At 36.7% G+C, this 13432-nt stretch overlaps 1 protein-coding gene across 3 annotated transcripts in view; it reads right to left on the bottom strand.

The window, feature by feature from the left end:
- LOC115454698 (aminopeptidase N) overlaps positions 1-13432 on the bottom strand; it is a 41930-nt gene that overhangs the window by 13686 nt on the left and 14812 nt on the right. For 2 of the 3 annotated variants that reach the window (XM_037440284.1, XM_037440283.1), the window contains exons 1-6: positions 13248-13414; positions 7528-7694; positions 2073-2344; positions 1146-1304; positions 597-644; positions 17-179 (exon numbers count right to left, since the gene is read on the bottom strand). In XM_037440284.1, the coding sequence (XP_037296181.1) occupies positions 17-179; positions 597-644; positions 1146-1304; positions 2073-2344; positions 7528-7694; positions 13248-13266 (828 nt within the window). In that variant the 5' untranslated portion in view covers positions 13267-13414. Of the gene's footprint in view, positions 1-16; positions 180-596; positions 645-1145; positions 1305-2072; positions 2345-7527; positions 7695-13247; positions 13415-13432 lie in introns of those variants that run through there. The other variant, XM_037440285.1, reaches the window with a different exon arrangement.

The raw sequence follows: 13432 nt of genomic DNA on the forward strand, positions 1-13432 counted from the left end.
TTCAGCCTAATCTCACTTGGTCAGCAGCATCGCTCCTTGCCCATATCCTGAACTTGGTGTGCGAGAGCTCCGGCGGACTCTCCACATACGAGAACTTCGACACCACGAACGCGACCAGGTACGTGGACATCGGCACAGACACGTGGAAGTAGTCCCACACGAACGAGGACTTGTCTTTGCTGAAAACAAATATTGCAAATCAGTCAAGAGCTCTCTCTCTCTGAACCTCTGAGCTCTGATATTGATAATATCCGATTGAGCAATTTGTGGAAGACTGAAACCACGCATAATTCCACAAATATTACTTTCACTCCTGTTCTTTCCGCGGAATAACTTCTTCATCTTAACGAGAGAGTACTCAGATGTAGAGTTCGACTCTCATGCACATCTCTAAGGCCTATGATGTCCTCCCTGGAACCATGGGTGACCGTAAGGAACGTCCCCAACCCCCTATAACCAGGTTCTACCCCTTTTAGAAAATGCCCAGTACCAACACTTGGTAATGATTGACAAACTTCAAACAGATGTATTGAGTATTTAAATGTACAATAACTACTTTCTAACAATAATTATAATAATTGTAAGTGCATACTTACTTGAACGTTTGTCCGATAACCATCCAAGGCCAGTGTCTTTCGATGGCGCTGCAATTAAAACGAACATACTTTGTATTCCGATTTAAAAATAATAGCATTAGAAATATAAAATATTATAGTTTTGTATGGCAAATAATATACATCTAGTGTCTAGACTGATGAATAAAGAGAAAAGAATTGATTTCGATCATGCAACTGGTAAACTCAATAACTACTTATATCACCGATTTTGAGAATACTTTCACTTGGAGGAAGCTTGCAGGGTGTTTAATACACCTGGGAGTAACGTTGATTCACCTTCTTTTCACCTGCTCTTTAATTAAACTGTCGTGCTTTTTTTCCTAAAATTGGGCGATAAGGCCGGCGAAGCCACGAGCAATAGCTAGTGTCAATAAAAATTCATACTACTACTTCATGTTCGGTTTCAAACAGGCCGACATAATTGTGGCGACTGGCGAGGGATAATCATATATCTAGATCCTACTGCACTACCATCAGAAGCGGAGGGGTCATTTTATCGTGTCCGTATATAAAAATCTTCAAACTTACTTCTCATTAGTGCCGGCCATGAGGGGCATGTTGGCGACTGCAGTGAAGTCCTTGTTGTGTCCGATGGCCACCTTGAACGTGGCCTTGTACATCGGCTCGTCGAAGCACGGGAACCCCTTGCGGGCCCAGATCGCTTCAAACTGAGTTGCTATTAAGTACCTGTTAATTACATGTGCACATATAGCATCATTACTGGACATAATGCACTTGCAAAAAAAAATGTAGTTAGCATCAAAAAAAGGGCGCCAGAAAACGGCGAATAGGTAAAATTGACCCTAATCACACCTGAGATCTTAAAGACAGTCAAATTGCTATTAAAGGTCAATCATGAAAAATGCAAATATCGCTCTAAAATCTGTTTATCACTTAGTTCAAGTTCGTCTCAATTGGCACGAAGTTAATAATTAGAAAAAAAAAACCTTTAAAATAATATTCTAGGTTCAAATATAAATATAAATTATTGTAGGTATTAGTAATATTTATTTTTTATTTTCAAATCATAATATTTCATTTCCTTATGTCGGTAAAAGGCGGTAATGCATTATCGACTCTAAGCAAAAAAAAAGAGCTGCCTGATTCATAAGAAATTAAATTAATAAAATAATATTCATTGGTGTAATGTGGGTTTTACCACCCAGGGCGAACCCAAAATTTACCGCAACCAAGCAAAGGTCGAAATCATACGGTAATAATAACATAATAATAATATCAGCCCTGTATTATATACTTGCCCACTGCTGAGCACGGGCCTCCTCTACTACTGGAGAGAGAGGTAGGGAGGGATATTGTAATATTTTTTTTTTATTTATCTTTTATACAATTTGTCGTCCCTTTAAAGCCCTGCACAGCCGCCCCATACTAATATACATTCAAATCACTACGAAAAGATCTTACTTTTTTTTCAATGTACAAAATAGAAATACTTACTCCTTACTTTGTAGCTTCTTGTTGATATAACTGCTGATGTAAACGCCATCTAACCCTTGCCTCAAGTTGCCGTAGAACGGTATCGTGAGAGTATAATTGTACCCCTCCATGAGATCCTTGTCCAGGGCGATGGTTAGCAGATTGAACGTGTCGTTTAGTTTCACCTCCAGCACCTTGGGGTCCATGAGGCCAGACACTGTAACCTTGCCATCGGGGATGAAGAAATCTTGCGCATGCAGCACTATCTTCGATGTGGTCCTTTTGACCGAGAGCTGTAACAAGAGAGTGAAAAGTTAAAGGACGTTTTTAATAGAGATTTCGTTGATATTGTTAATAACATAATTGTTATAAATTCTCTCACTGTTGGCTTTGGGTCGTCTTTGCTTATGATACGGTGCCTTTCGTGCACTACGGTAACCTAACACTGGAAGGTAGAGTTCATTTAATTTACAAATACATGCAAAAGATTCTCAGACATAGTAACTTCCTTAAAATGATGTAAAACCTAAACTATTGTGATGACCAAACTACTGAATATCAAAGGAAGCAAGTCGAAACACTACTGTTTAAATTACAAGGATCTACACATGAGATACTAGGCTATACTATGCCCCGTAAAAACACTGAATGCAAATTGCAGTGTCCTTCAAACTGTGACGCAATATTCGTGAAGTACTCTTGTAGCATAAATAGCAATAGTCCCTTTCTAAAGGACCTTCACACATGAAACTAACTTAAATTTTGCCTAAATCGGCAGAAAACAGCGACCAATGTAGAATAGCAAACTTAATACGTGTTAACTGTTGGCCAATGTTTGGGCACACCTTAACCGCATCAGCTGGTCTACGATTAAAATTGATTATGCCTATTATATATGCAATTTGTTTTGGCAGTGTTTCATCAGGTTTCTAGTTCTAGTCTATTATACTATATACAAATTCATTCTACTTTAAATTTAGCTCAAATGTATGTTTTTACGCAACAGGGTACACACACAAAGTGATGGTCAATATCACACATACATCACGACTTTATTAGCAATGGGGTCGGCAGAGATCTAACCAGGACACCCAATTTCCACCTATTTGTTCCACTCCTTAATGTGATAGTGAACGATGTCACCTAGAATACAGTAAAAAAATTCTTAGTACAATTCCAGTTGTAAGTATAGTGTAGTCAATGCTGATGAGTATGCATTTTAGTCTTAATTTGACAAATGCAGCGTGATCTGGAGGAAATTCTAACAAATATATCTTAATATTACTGTTTATGACACATCATAGCGGTGACCAATAGGCAATTGGTAAATTACTAATAAAAGACTCATTTTTATTTAAATAAAATGTTGTCATAACAGCCTTGAGCTGCAGATTTCTCTACCACCTTGTTGGTTTTTGTTCGTCATAAAAATCAATTTCGTTCGCCAATCAATAAACAAATATTTGCTATTGTGTTGTTTGAAAGTTGTCGTCCAAAGGTTACATGTTCGTAGAAATCTGTATCACGGTTATGCATCACGTCAAGAGAATAGGAAACCTGATTGCTTAGTCACCTTGCTCTGGGCTATCATTTATAGATTTTTTAAATAATAGTTACTGTATGCATGCCCATAGAATAAGTATTCAATACAGCATCAATCTGCTCGCGCAGTAGCATTGGGCTTTAGGAAGACGAGCTGTTATTTAACATTCTTTTTTAAGATAGAGTCATTGCAGGCACGTTCTCATAGTGCGGCATGAATCTGCCTGCGCAGGAGCATCGAGCTTTAGTAAGTGAATCGATAAGTCAGCGTCACATAGGAGGTACTGACAAAGACCTGGTACTCTACACAGCCGAATCTAATAGATTATCATTCTCCACAGCTAATGGGTGATATTCATTGTAGTATATTGTATCTCTTTCAACAACTCAATGTGTACTGTAGCAGAGAACTATAGAACCAGAATCAATAAAAAAATATAGAAAAAAGTACTTAAAAATAATAGTCAATTTTGATATTGCATAATGCGCATACGCATAGTCTGTGTCAATGACCCACTCACCCGTAGTGTCAATTCTATTCAAATGTAATTATGTGCCGAACGGACGACGGAATAACAAAACGTTGCATGCAAGAATGTCTAGTAAGTTCCTACAAGTGGAATATTCCTCATAGTATGCTAATTGATGTCCCATTTCTGGCGACAAAGACCTTACGGGTGTACCCAAAGTGTTTATTGTTTTTTTTTTTCAAAGTAAAAGTTTAACTTGTAGGTAATTTCTTTTGGTTAGCTTTAAATTATGATAGAAGCATATTTGAGATTTTGAAGTAAGTGTAAGGTTTGTTTATTGTAGCGGTTTGGCCGCAGAAATAAACATTGCAGTCGCCACGCAGATGGTTTTTTGCATACGAGAGCCAATAAACGAAAATCTATTTTCAACCCTTCCTAATAGTAATCCCTATTGCTTACCTTCAAGACAAGCAGAGCATTCAGAATCGTATAAAAAAAAATTGAACCTGCGGACATTCGTTTCGGCAGACCGTTGCGTTCCCTACTAGACCATCGTGCACTTAAATGCACGTTTACATATCTATGCAGTAAAAAGATCTCACAACATTTAAGCCTTTTTTCCTCGAGTGACATACATAAGGAAAACGCATAGAGTACGCATTTACCAGCCCTTGAGTTGACATCGCGACTAGAGCGGAATGGTAAACAGCACCGCCGTATTAATATTAAATGGACGTAGGATGATTGGAGTGGGCGGCCATGTTTGTTAAGGCGCGTGACGCCGCTCGGTTGTGATCGATTAGAATATTACTTGGCATACTAAACTATACGTGAACTGCTCTAAACTTTCTTCTCTTCTGACTTTATCGAATACTATAGTCTTTACCCTAAACTGATTGAAAAGAGCAACACCAGAGTTTCTTGCCCGTTCTTCTCTGGTGAAAACTGCTTTCCGAACTGGTGGTAGAGTTAATATTGACGGAATCTAAATAATATATAACATTTTACAGATTCAAATAAATCATTTCATTTCATTTCATGGTGAAAATCCTGACATTAGAACTCGACGGATAAAGGGTCTGCAGTGCCAATCGGGCTACATACTATAAGGCAGGTCTGATCGCTATAATTAGTAACTATTATGATAATTATAATACGTTACCTGTCATCACCGTCAACGCATAGATTTAATTGCATTTAAAAGGAATTACGATGTGACTACATTCTAGATTTTTTGTGGGTATTTAATTAGTTCCAGCCTCAATCGTAGGATAGGTTGCGCTATTGTTAAAGACTATAAGCGATGAAAGGTAGTTTACATAAAATAGACCGTATTTTGACGAGATAACGTCTGCCGGACCCACCAGTTGAAAATATAACTATCACTATAACTAAATTTAAACCATTTGAATGATAACTACCCGGGTCTACATTTCTGTTACCATATACCGAGACACTACAGCGCTAATAACTTTTCTACGTGCACCACTTCCTCCGCCTTAACGCCCGATAGGTCACCACTGCCGCGACTACGTGATGCATTTTATATCAGAAGCTATGAAAGTGACCCACTTCACACAATAGCAATTTCTATTGATTGATATTTTGTGAAGCCCCTGGGCTAATGGCTATGTAGAAAGGAACGGCCTTTTTATTACAATGCTACATGTGAACGTTTATCGGTAAATCTACACTGACTGTTATGTCCTTCAAGCCGGAACATAAAAGTTTTTGTCACGGGCAGAAATAGACAAAGTGGCAGACGGACTCTCGAATGAACTCTACCATGTTTTAGTATTGGACTTGCCTACTTTAGATCCAATTGCCCCCCACGTAACCATCAGTCAAAGCTCCTCACTCATCACAACCTGATGTAAATATAAAGATTCAAATCTAAATCAATTCATTATTACTCATCTGAGCTCATGTCTATTGTCAATAACCAAAAAAACCAGTATCAAGTCGTTGACCGGCGTCTCCTAAGCGTTTGTTCTGATGCTAATGCCAATCCATTGTATCGCCACAACCATCATAACGGGAGCAAAAAAATTAACAATACACACTGAACATCACAATGGTAACCATCATTCAGGTTTTGTGTAAAGGGACTTTGACCCTTTAAGATGATGGTAACCCATAATCACGCATATTCACACTTTTCAAAGTGTAGTTAGGTACGTTACAGATTTGCAAAGAGAGTGAACAAATATCTCTAGAACTACGAAGTTATCAATAGCAAAACTACCGTATAAGATCAGTTTCCTAACCGCATTTGCAATAAACGATCCCAATCGCTTTTACGATCCCTCGCAAAAATGGACTTATAGGCTAGGCTCGCTCCCTATAACATCATGTGAAGGAACACACTTGGTGAAAAGTGGGTGCCCTAGTTGCGCCTCTGCATACCCCTTCGGGGATAAATGCCTGATGATGTGTTTATGTGTGTGTGGAAACATGGATCAATTAAAATATTTTTTTAACATGTTTCGAAATGACTTATCTAAATTGGACTATTTCGATAACGGAAAGATTAGGATTAGTAGCGGTTATTAACAACGGCTGTAAGGCAGTGGTACGCACCTGATCTGACTCATTTTTGCTGTAGACCAGAGGCTTATTATCTGCCTACATCGATAGGTGAAGTCAAGCTAACATTTTAGAACTTTACTATCAAACCATACAAATTTTTGTGAACTCGCGCTTACGAATTGCGGACCTGCGCTTACGAATTGTGTGTTGGTCAATCCAATGTAGCCCTTCGTCAAGTCTCCCTTGGACCCACCTGGACTACTTTTGGAATCAATGCTGGAGACAAATGTCAACATGATTGTGCCCAGCTTAGTTTTGCCATTTAAAATCTCCGTCACTTTGGCTAATCATATTTACGAGCAAATTGAAGGTCGCAAAACGCAACATCAATTTGAAATGATTACTCCTCGGAGCCTGCACCGCGCAAAAACAACTAATTGCTAGTAAACTTAAACACAAACCTGTCATATGTTAGGAAACATTTTGTTTTGATATATGGAGAAATACTCAATATTTGAGACTGTGTTTATTATGACTCTCTAATCAACCAAGTGATAAGAATATTACTTTCTTGTTATCGTAAAGAAAGAATTCAATTAAGAATTAAAAACGGACGGACCATTTTGTTGAATATTTTAAAAAGCCGAAGCTAATTATATTACTTGCTTCATAAAGCCAATCGAAGATACAAAGTAAAATGGAATAGATAGAGTTGCACAAATTCTCGTCTCTTTTCCACCTCGCTTGATAAGATATAATTTTGTTTAATTGTGACGAGCATTACCTACTTCCGTTTTTTTTCATATTTTTATTGACAAATTATTGACTGAAAAGCACTGGATTACAGTATCAGCAATGATGATCTTTCTAATGCCCATGCGCATCACTCTCATCATCTCTCAAATGTTCACTTTTACAACTCATTCTTCACTCACCTGAATATCAGCGACGGCATAGTAGCTGAAGTTGGTGCGAGGATCGATGTCATAGGTGAAGGCCAGATCGTAGTGGCGCGGCACCACGTCCCCGGGCAGCAGGTAGCTCCCGAGGGACGCCTGCGCGAACACCACCAGCAGCAACGTCGACCACCAGCTCATTTTGTCTGGAAAGATGATAAGGTTAAAAATTTTGGAGATATATTTAGTTTCAATTACTGTATATTATGTTTTGTATGACAAAGAAGATCACGAGGAAAAATTATCACTGTTCACAAGGCCGTAGGAACTGTAGTGATTCGTGGTAAAGATGCCCGTTCCGGAAGAGTAAAGAAATTTTGGAATGGAACATACTCGGCCTTAACGATGTCAAAGACTATACGAAACTGAAATATAAAATAACAAAATAGTATAAAAATCTTGATTCACCATAACAATCTTTCAACGTGTAAAAGCGATTATTTACGAACAAATTATTGTTGCACTTTATGCGGACTGAAACATGATTAAAAATTAAATTAAAGTATTTGTGTTACGCCGATGAGAAGCACAGTTCACTGCTTCATACGAACTTGGGTCTACCGTACTACCTACTTAATTACCTTACTACTTAAATTATTTTACCATTTTTGACGTGGTAATCAGTTGGCTTATCCAGCCTCCCTCGCTTTACAGAAGCTTTATACAACCCAATAGATACTTAACAGAAGGTAGTTATTAACCTACTTTATATTTTAAAATTCGCTTATCTATACTATTATATAAAGCTGAAGAGTTTGTTTGTTTGTTTGAACGCGCTAATCTCAGGAACTACCGGTCCAATCCGAAAAAATCTTTTTGCATTGGATAGCCCTTTGTTCGTGGAGTGCTATAGGCTATATATCATCACGCTATACCCAATAGGAGCTGAGCAGTAATGGCTAATCTGAGGAACTACCGGTCCAAACTGAAAAAATCTTTTAGCGTTGGATAGCCCTTTGTTCGTGAAGTACTATAGGCTATATATCATCACGCTATACCCAATAGGAGCGGAGCAGTAATGGCTAATCTCAGGAACTACCGGTCCAAACTGAAAAATTATTTTTGCATTGGATAACCCTTTGCTCGTGGAGTGCTATAGGCTATATATCATCACGCTATACCCAATAGGAGTGGAGCAGTAATGGCTAATCTCAGGAACTACCGATTCGAACTGAAAAAATCTTTTTGTGTTGAATAGTCCTTTATTTGTGGAGTGCTCAAAGTTATATATCATCACGCTATGACCAATAGGAGCGGAGCAGTAATGGCTAATCTCAGGAACTAACAGTTTCAACTGAAAAATTCGTTTTGTGTTGGATAGCCCTTTGTTTCTGGAGTGCTATAGGCTATAAGTATATCATCACGTTATGACCAATAGGAGCGGAGCAGTAATGAAACATGTAGCAAAAACGGGGAAAATTATTAGTTTTGAGAGCTTCCGTTGCCTTCGCTGCGTAAACGGTTAAAGTTATGCAACAATGATGTATGACGGGATTGTTCCACTTAAAAAGTTCTAAAAAACATATAATAAAACAAAGTCCCCCGCTGCATCTGTCTGCCTGAACGTGTTAAACTCAAAAACTACCCAACGTATTAAGATGAAATTTGGTATGTAGACAGTCTGAGAGCCTGGGAAGAACATAGGCTCCCGGGAAACTACTACTTTTATAACGGAAAACTTTAGTCTGAAAAACTTTATAACGCGGGCGAAGCCGCGGGCAAAAGCTAGTATTAAAATAATTCTAAATATTAGATTGTAGTCATGCACGACTAATCTTTCATTTCATTAACTTTTGATGCAACTTAGTGTAAAAACTTGTTATACTTCGATGTAACTTTGCACTTCCGTTATTGCTACAAGTTAATTAGGTAACAAATTTTACGTGAGTATTTTTTGTTACTACATAATATTTTTAGGATACCTATGTTTTATAATAGATTGTTCGTGAAATGGCAAGTTGAACTGATTGAGTGCACGTCCGTGTAGGTAAATACTACTGATATAATGATTTCTTATGTTTACTACCGATATGTTTATTTCTGGCTAGCACTCCTTCGAGGCTTGAATATTTAATGCAGCCTACTGACTACTGTTACGCTTTCAGAAGACCAATAAGGCGATATTCTAAGGCATAAATAAGAGACCATTGGTTGAACTTTTTTCCCTCTAACATCAACCCTATTTGAAGATCAAATCACGGACAAATTGTATCAAACCCACACGGTGATGCCCGATATGGTGTTGGTTCGGGACCTTCCAGCCCATGTTGATTCTAGACCAAGGTGACAATAACACATTAGTGATATTAAAATATTTATCAGGAAAATTATGGAAAAGCTAGTGGCCAGACCTTGGCCCCGTTCGATGGCCGGTGTAGGCAATAATTATAACATGCTGGTATGCGGGCTATGCACCTGCATTATATAACTAATGCAGAGACGAGAAATTATGCTTATCGTACGCATAACTATTTTAAATATGAGGACTATAACCTTGGGACTAGATATTTGCTGAAATGACGCAGGTTCAAAATCCGGTCTATACTTTATATGGGCGAATTATTGAAATATTTTTTGGAAAACTAAAATTACTTCTCTGCATTTGATTTTAAGTGAAGGTACACACTGTAAAACATGAAACTTCGCGGTACCACTCCTTTACCTATTAAGGTCAGGTGCAGACAACCTCAGGAAAAAGCGCACTTACGGTGACCGCTAGTGTCACTGCGCGATATCTTCTTCGCGGTGAGACTTATTGGTCTGAACATCCAAATAACTCTCAGTTTAGGAAAGGTTTATTAGTCTCACCTCTAAAATAACTTGTTGATACTATCATTTACAATTAAAACAATGCGACACTCTTATCTTATAGTTCAAAGTTCAGTAGGGAAAACTGATACAATTATAATAATTGCAAACTATTATGCACGCCTTGAATGTAAATTGTAATTATAATGAAGTAATAGATAACACACGTGTGAGTAAAATTAATGTTTATGAATCATTCTAGTGACGCTTTACGACAAAGAATAATGCTACAGCTTACCAGGTCTGGGTTCATGCAATTCAATGCTTCAGCAGACCGTGCTTTGCTCAGCTTTTCTTTTATAACTAACTCAAAACAATCATATTTGAACGCACTAGCTTCTGATCGCGGCTCGCCCGCGTGAATGAGTTTTCCAGGATTAAAGTCCTGTTGTATATTTCCCCGAGATAGAAAGCTTATAACTTTCCCAGGGTCTTAAACTATCTCCACACCAAATTTCATAAAAATCCGTTTAATAGATTTTGAGAAAATCGATAACATACAGACGGACAGAAAAGAGGACTTCGTTCTATAGGTATAGTAGTGGTAAAGTGTCCAAATAATCCGATTACCACTGGCTTCTCTTTCATAATTTATATAATTTCTAATCATCATTAGAACGATTTGCAGACCTCATTAATGCATATTAGTATCTATATGTTGTGTCGGGTTCCTTTTCGGAAGATTTCACCCTTCATCATTGATGTATAGATAGAATTCCTTATATTACGGCATTTTAATATAACAGTTATGGCGCCGTGGATATTTCCGATAATATAGATTAACTGAATATTTTAATAAACGTTTTCCGATATAACCTAGATAAGATTAATTGAATTGAATATGCTAATAAATATTTTCCGATAACAACTTTATTAAAATATATATACATAGCATTTGTACTATCCAGGTTATCCAGGATGTATAATTCTCTTGGCCAGTCTATAGACGTGTTCAACAGTTCACTAAGATGTTTTGAAACTGAGGTTTTGAAGGCTTTGAATGATGGTATTATATAACTAATTTATCATTTACAAAATAGAAGGTAAAGGTCATTATGTTCCTATTTAATATAAGCTATTAACATTAAATACAGTTTAATTTTTGTTCCTTAATTTTATGATTGTTAACGTTACTTATTTTATATTTTATAATTGTTTTTTCCAACATATCAATGCATGCCGTGGCAACTAAAGGTAATGCATTTAAAATATTGTTAGTTGTTTGTAAGATTCAGTTGTTTTAATGTAATTACCACTGTTTGTCCTTAAAATAAATAAATAAATAAATAAATAACACTTTGTTCTTATAATTACAAAATTGAATACTGGTATTAATAATGATGGTAGGTATTCGATGGTGACCACTTACCATCCGTTGTCATGTTTAATACTTTCCTGGCTTACTAGATATGTAAGTAGGTATATAATAAATAATATCAGCCCGAAATTATTTACTGTCCCACTGCTGAGAACTGGCCTTCTACTACTGAGAGAGTTTAGGCATTATTTCACCAGTAGCCCAGTGCAGGTTGAAACTTTACATACTTTCGAAAATGAGAACATCTCAGGTAAGCTTTACAGCTTTCTTCACTATGTTCTTCTTCATCGTTAAAGCGAGCGATAATTTGCAAAGAATTCACACATAACTCTACAAAAGTCAAAGAACTAGGAACTATAAAACAAATAGACACGAAAAGTCGACATATTGAATAACCCAGACTTTTATGATGTGCTAGAAATAAAAACCTGTTCCATCATTAGTATAGAATTTACAACATTTTTATAGATTCGGTTTAACGGTCAAAAAATTCGGTTATAAATAGTCAATTTTATATCGTAAATAAAAGAAATCTGTTTTTTTGCATAAAATATTCTTTAGCGTATTATAGTTTCAATTTAGAGGCGTAACTGTTTCAATAAAGACAAAATAACAAAATCTAATAACACAATAGAGGTAAATAAACAATATATTAATTCAATTCTTTTGTATTTTTATAAAACGTAAAAACGTCTATCCATACTACTCGCTGGCTTTGTGGGAAGCTTCCACACTTAACTTTTAACAGTAGCTATATTACCTACTCATCCTTTTCGTGGTTCGATTACTGATTGCAGCATGTCATTCTAAGATACCTTCGAACTCAAAAACAAAGCGTAACACAGCGCTTGATCTGCTTATCTCATAGGTGCTCACTAGCTATGCTTGGTATTTTTGGAAGGGAGGTTCAGCCTGGCCTGGTTCTACTGGCTCGGAACGCGCGTTGTATGATGTCAATGAACCAATAAAACAATCTACCGCCAAATATCTCAATTTACATTTCTATTATTATAATTAAATTATAAAAGTCTACTCTTTATTTTTTGGGATCAAGTTTAGCCAGTTAATCCATTTTTCGGTTTATCTGTAATTTGACTTAGTAGTTTTGTGTGATGCGCTATAATATTATTTTTTTAGATTTATGCTATCATAATGGTAGGATAGCTGAAAATTGCCTTCTATACTTCTGCTAACGGCATACTTTTTCAGTTCTCGTTCTAAATGTTTAGTCTAAGCAGGAATTGAGAATTTCCCACTTTGATGAACCACTACAACTTATACATGTAAAGTAGTATTTTTAAAATTGGGCACTAACGCCTCTCGTGGATGCTAGACACTTTCAGATGGACAGTAAAGAGTCTAGAAGGACCTAGGGGCGATGAAGTGATTTAGAGCGGTGGGGACAGCGAAGGAATGACTAATTTATATTTATGTAAATACTGAAATTCTACAGGAATGTGTCAATAAGTTCATCTATCATAACACGTAAGGGCGAATCAAAAGCACTAGGTGCCTCTACTTATTCCAATAGGGGTATATTTTTTTTTAATTACACAATGAATGACTAACATACCGTTCTTTCCATTTTTCATTCAATTGAAACCACAAACTACTTTTAAACAACGAATCAACGGTAAACGCATTCAACACAATACATAATGTCTCCTTTAATAAAATCAAATATTATATTTACTCCAAAACTGCATTGTATGAATAAAATTGACACTGACATTGTCGAAATGTCAATGCCTGTTACGA

Source organism: Manduca sexta, chromosome 18, assembly GCF_014839805.1.
Source record: "Manduca sexta isolate Smith_Timp_Sample1 chromosome 18, JHU_Msex_v1.0, whole genome shotgun sequence".
NCBI lineage: Eukaryota > Metazoa > Arthropoda > Insecta > Lepidoptera > Sphingidae > Manduca > Manduca sexta.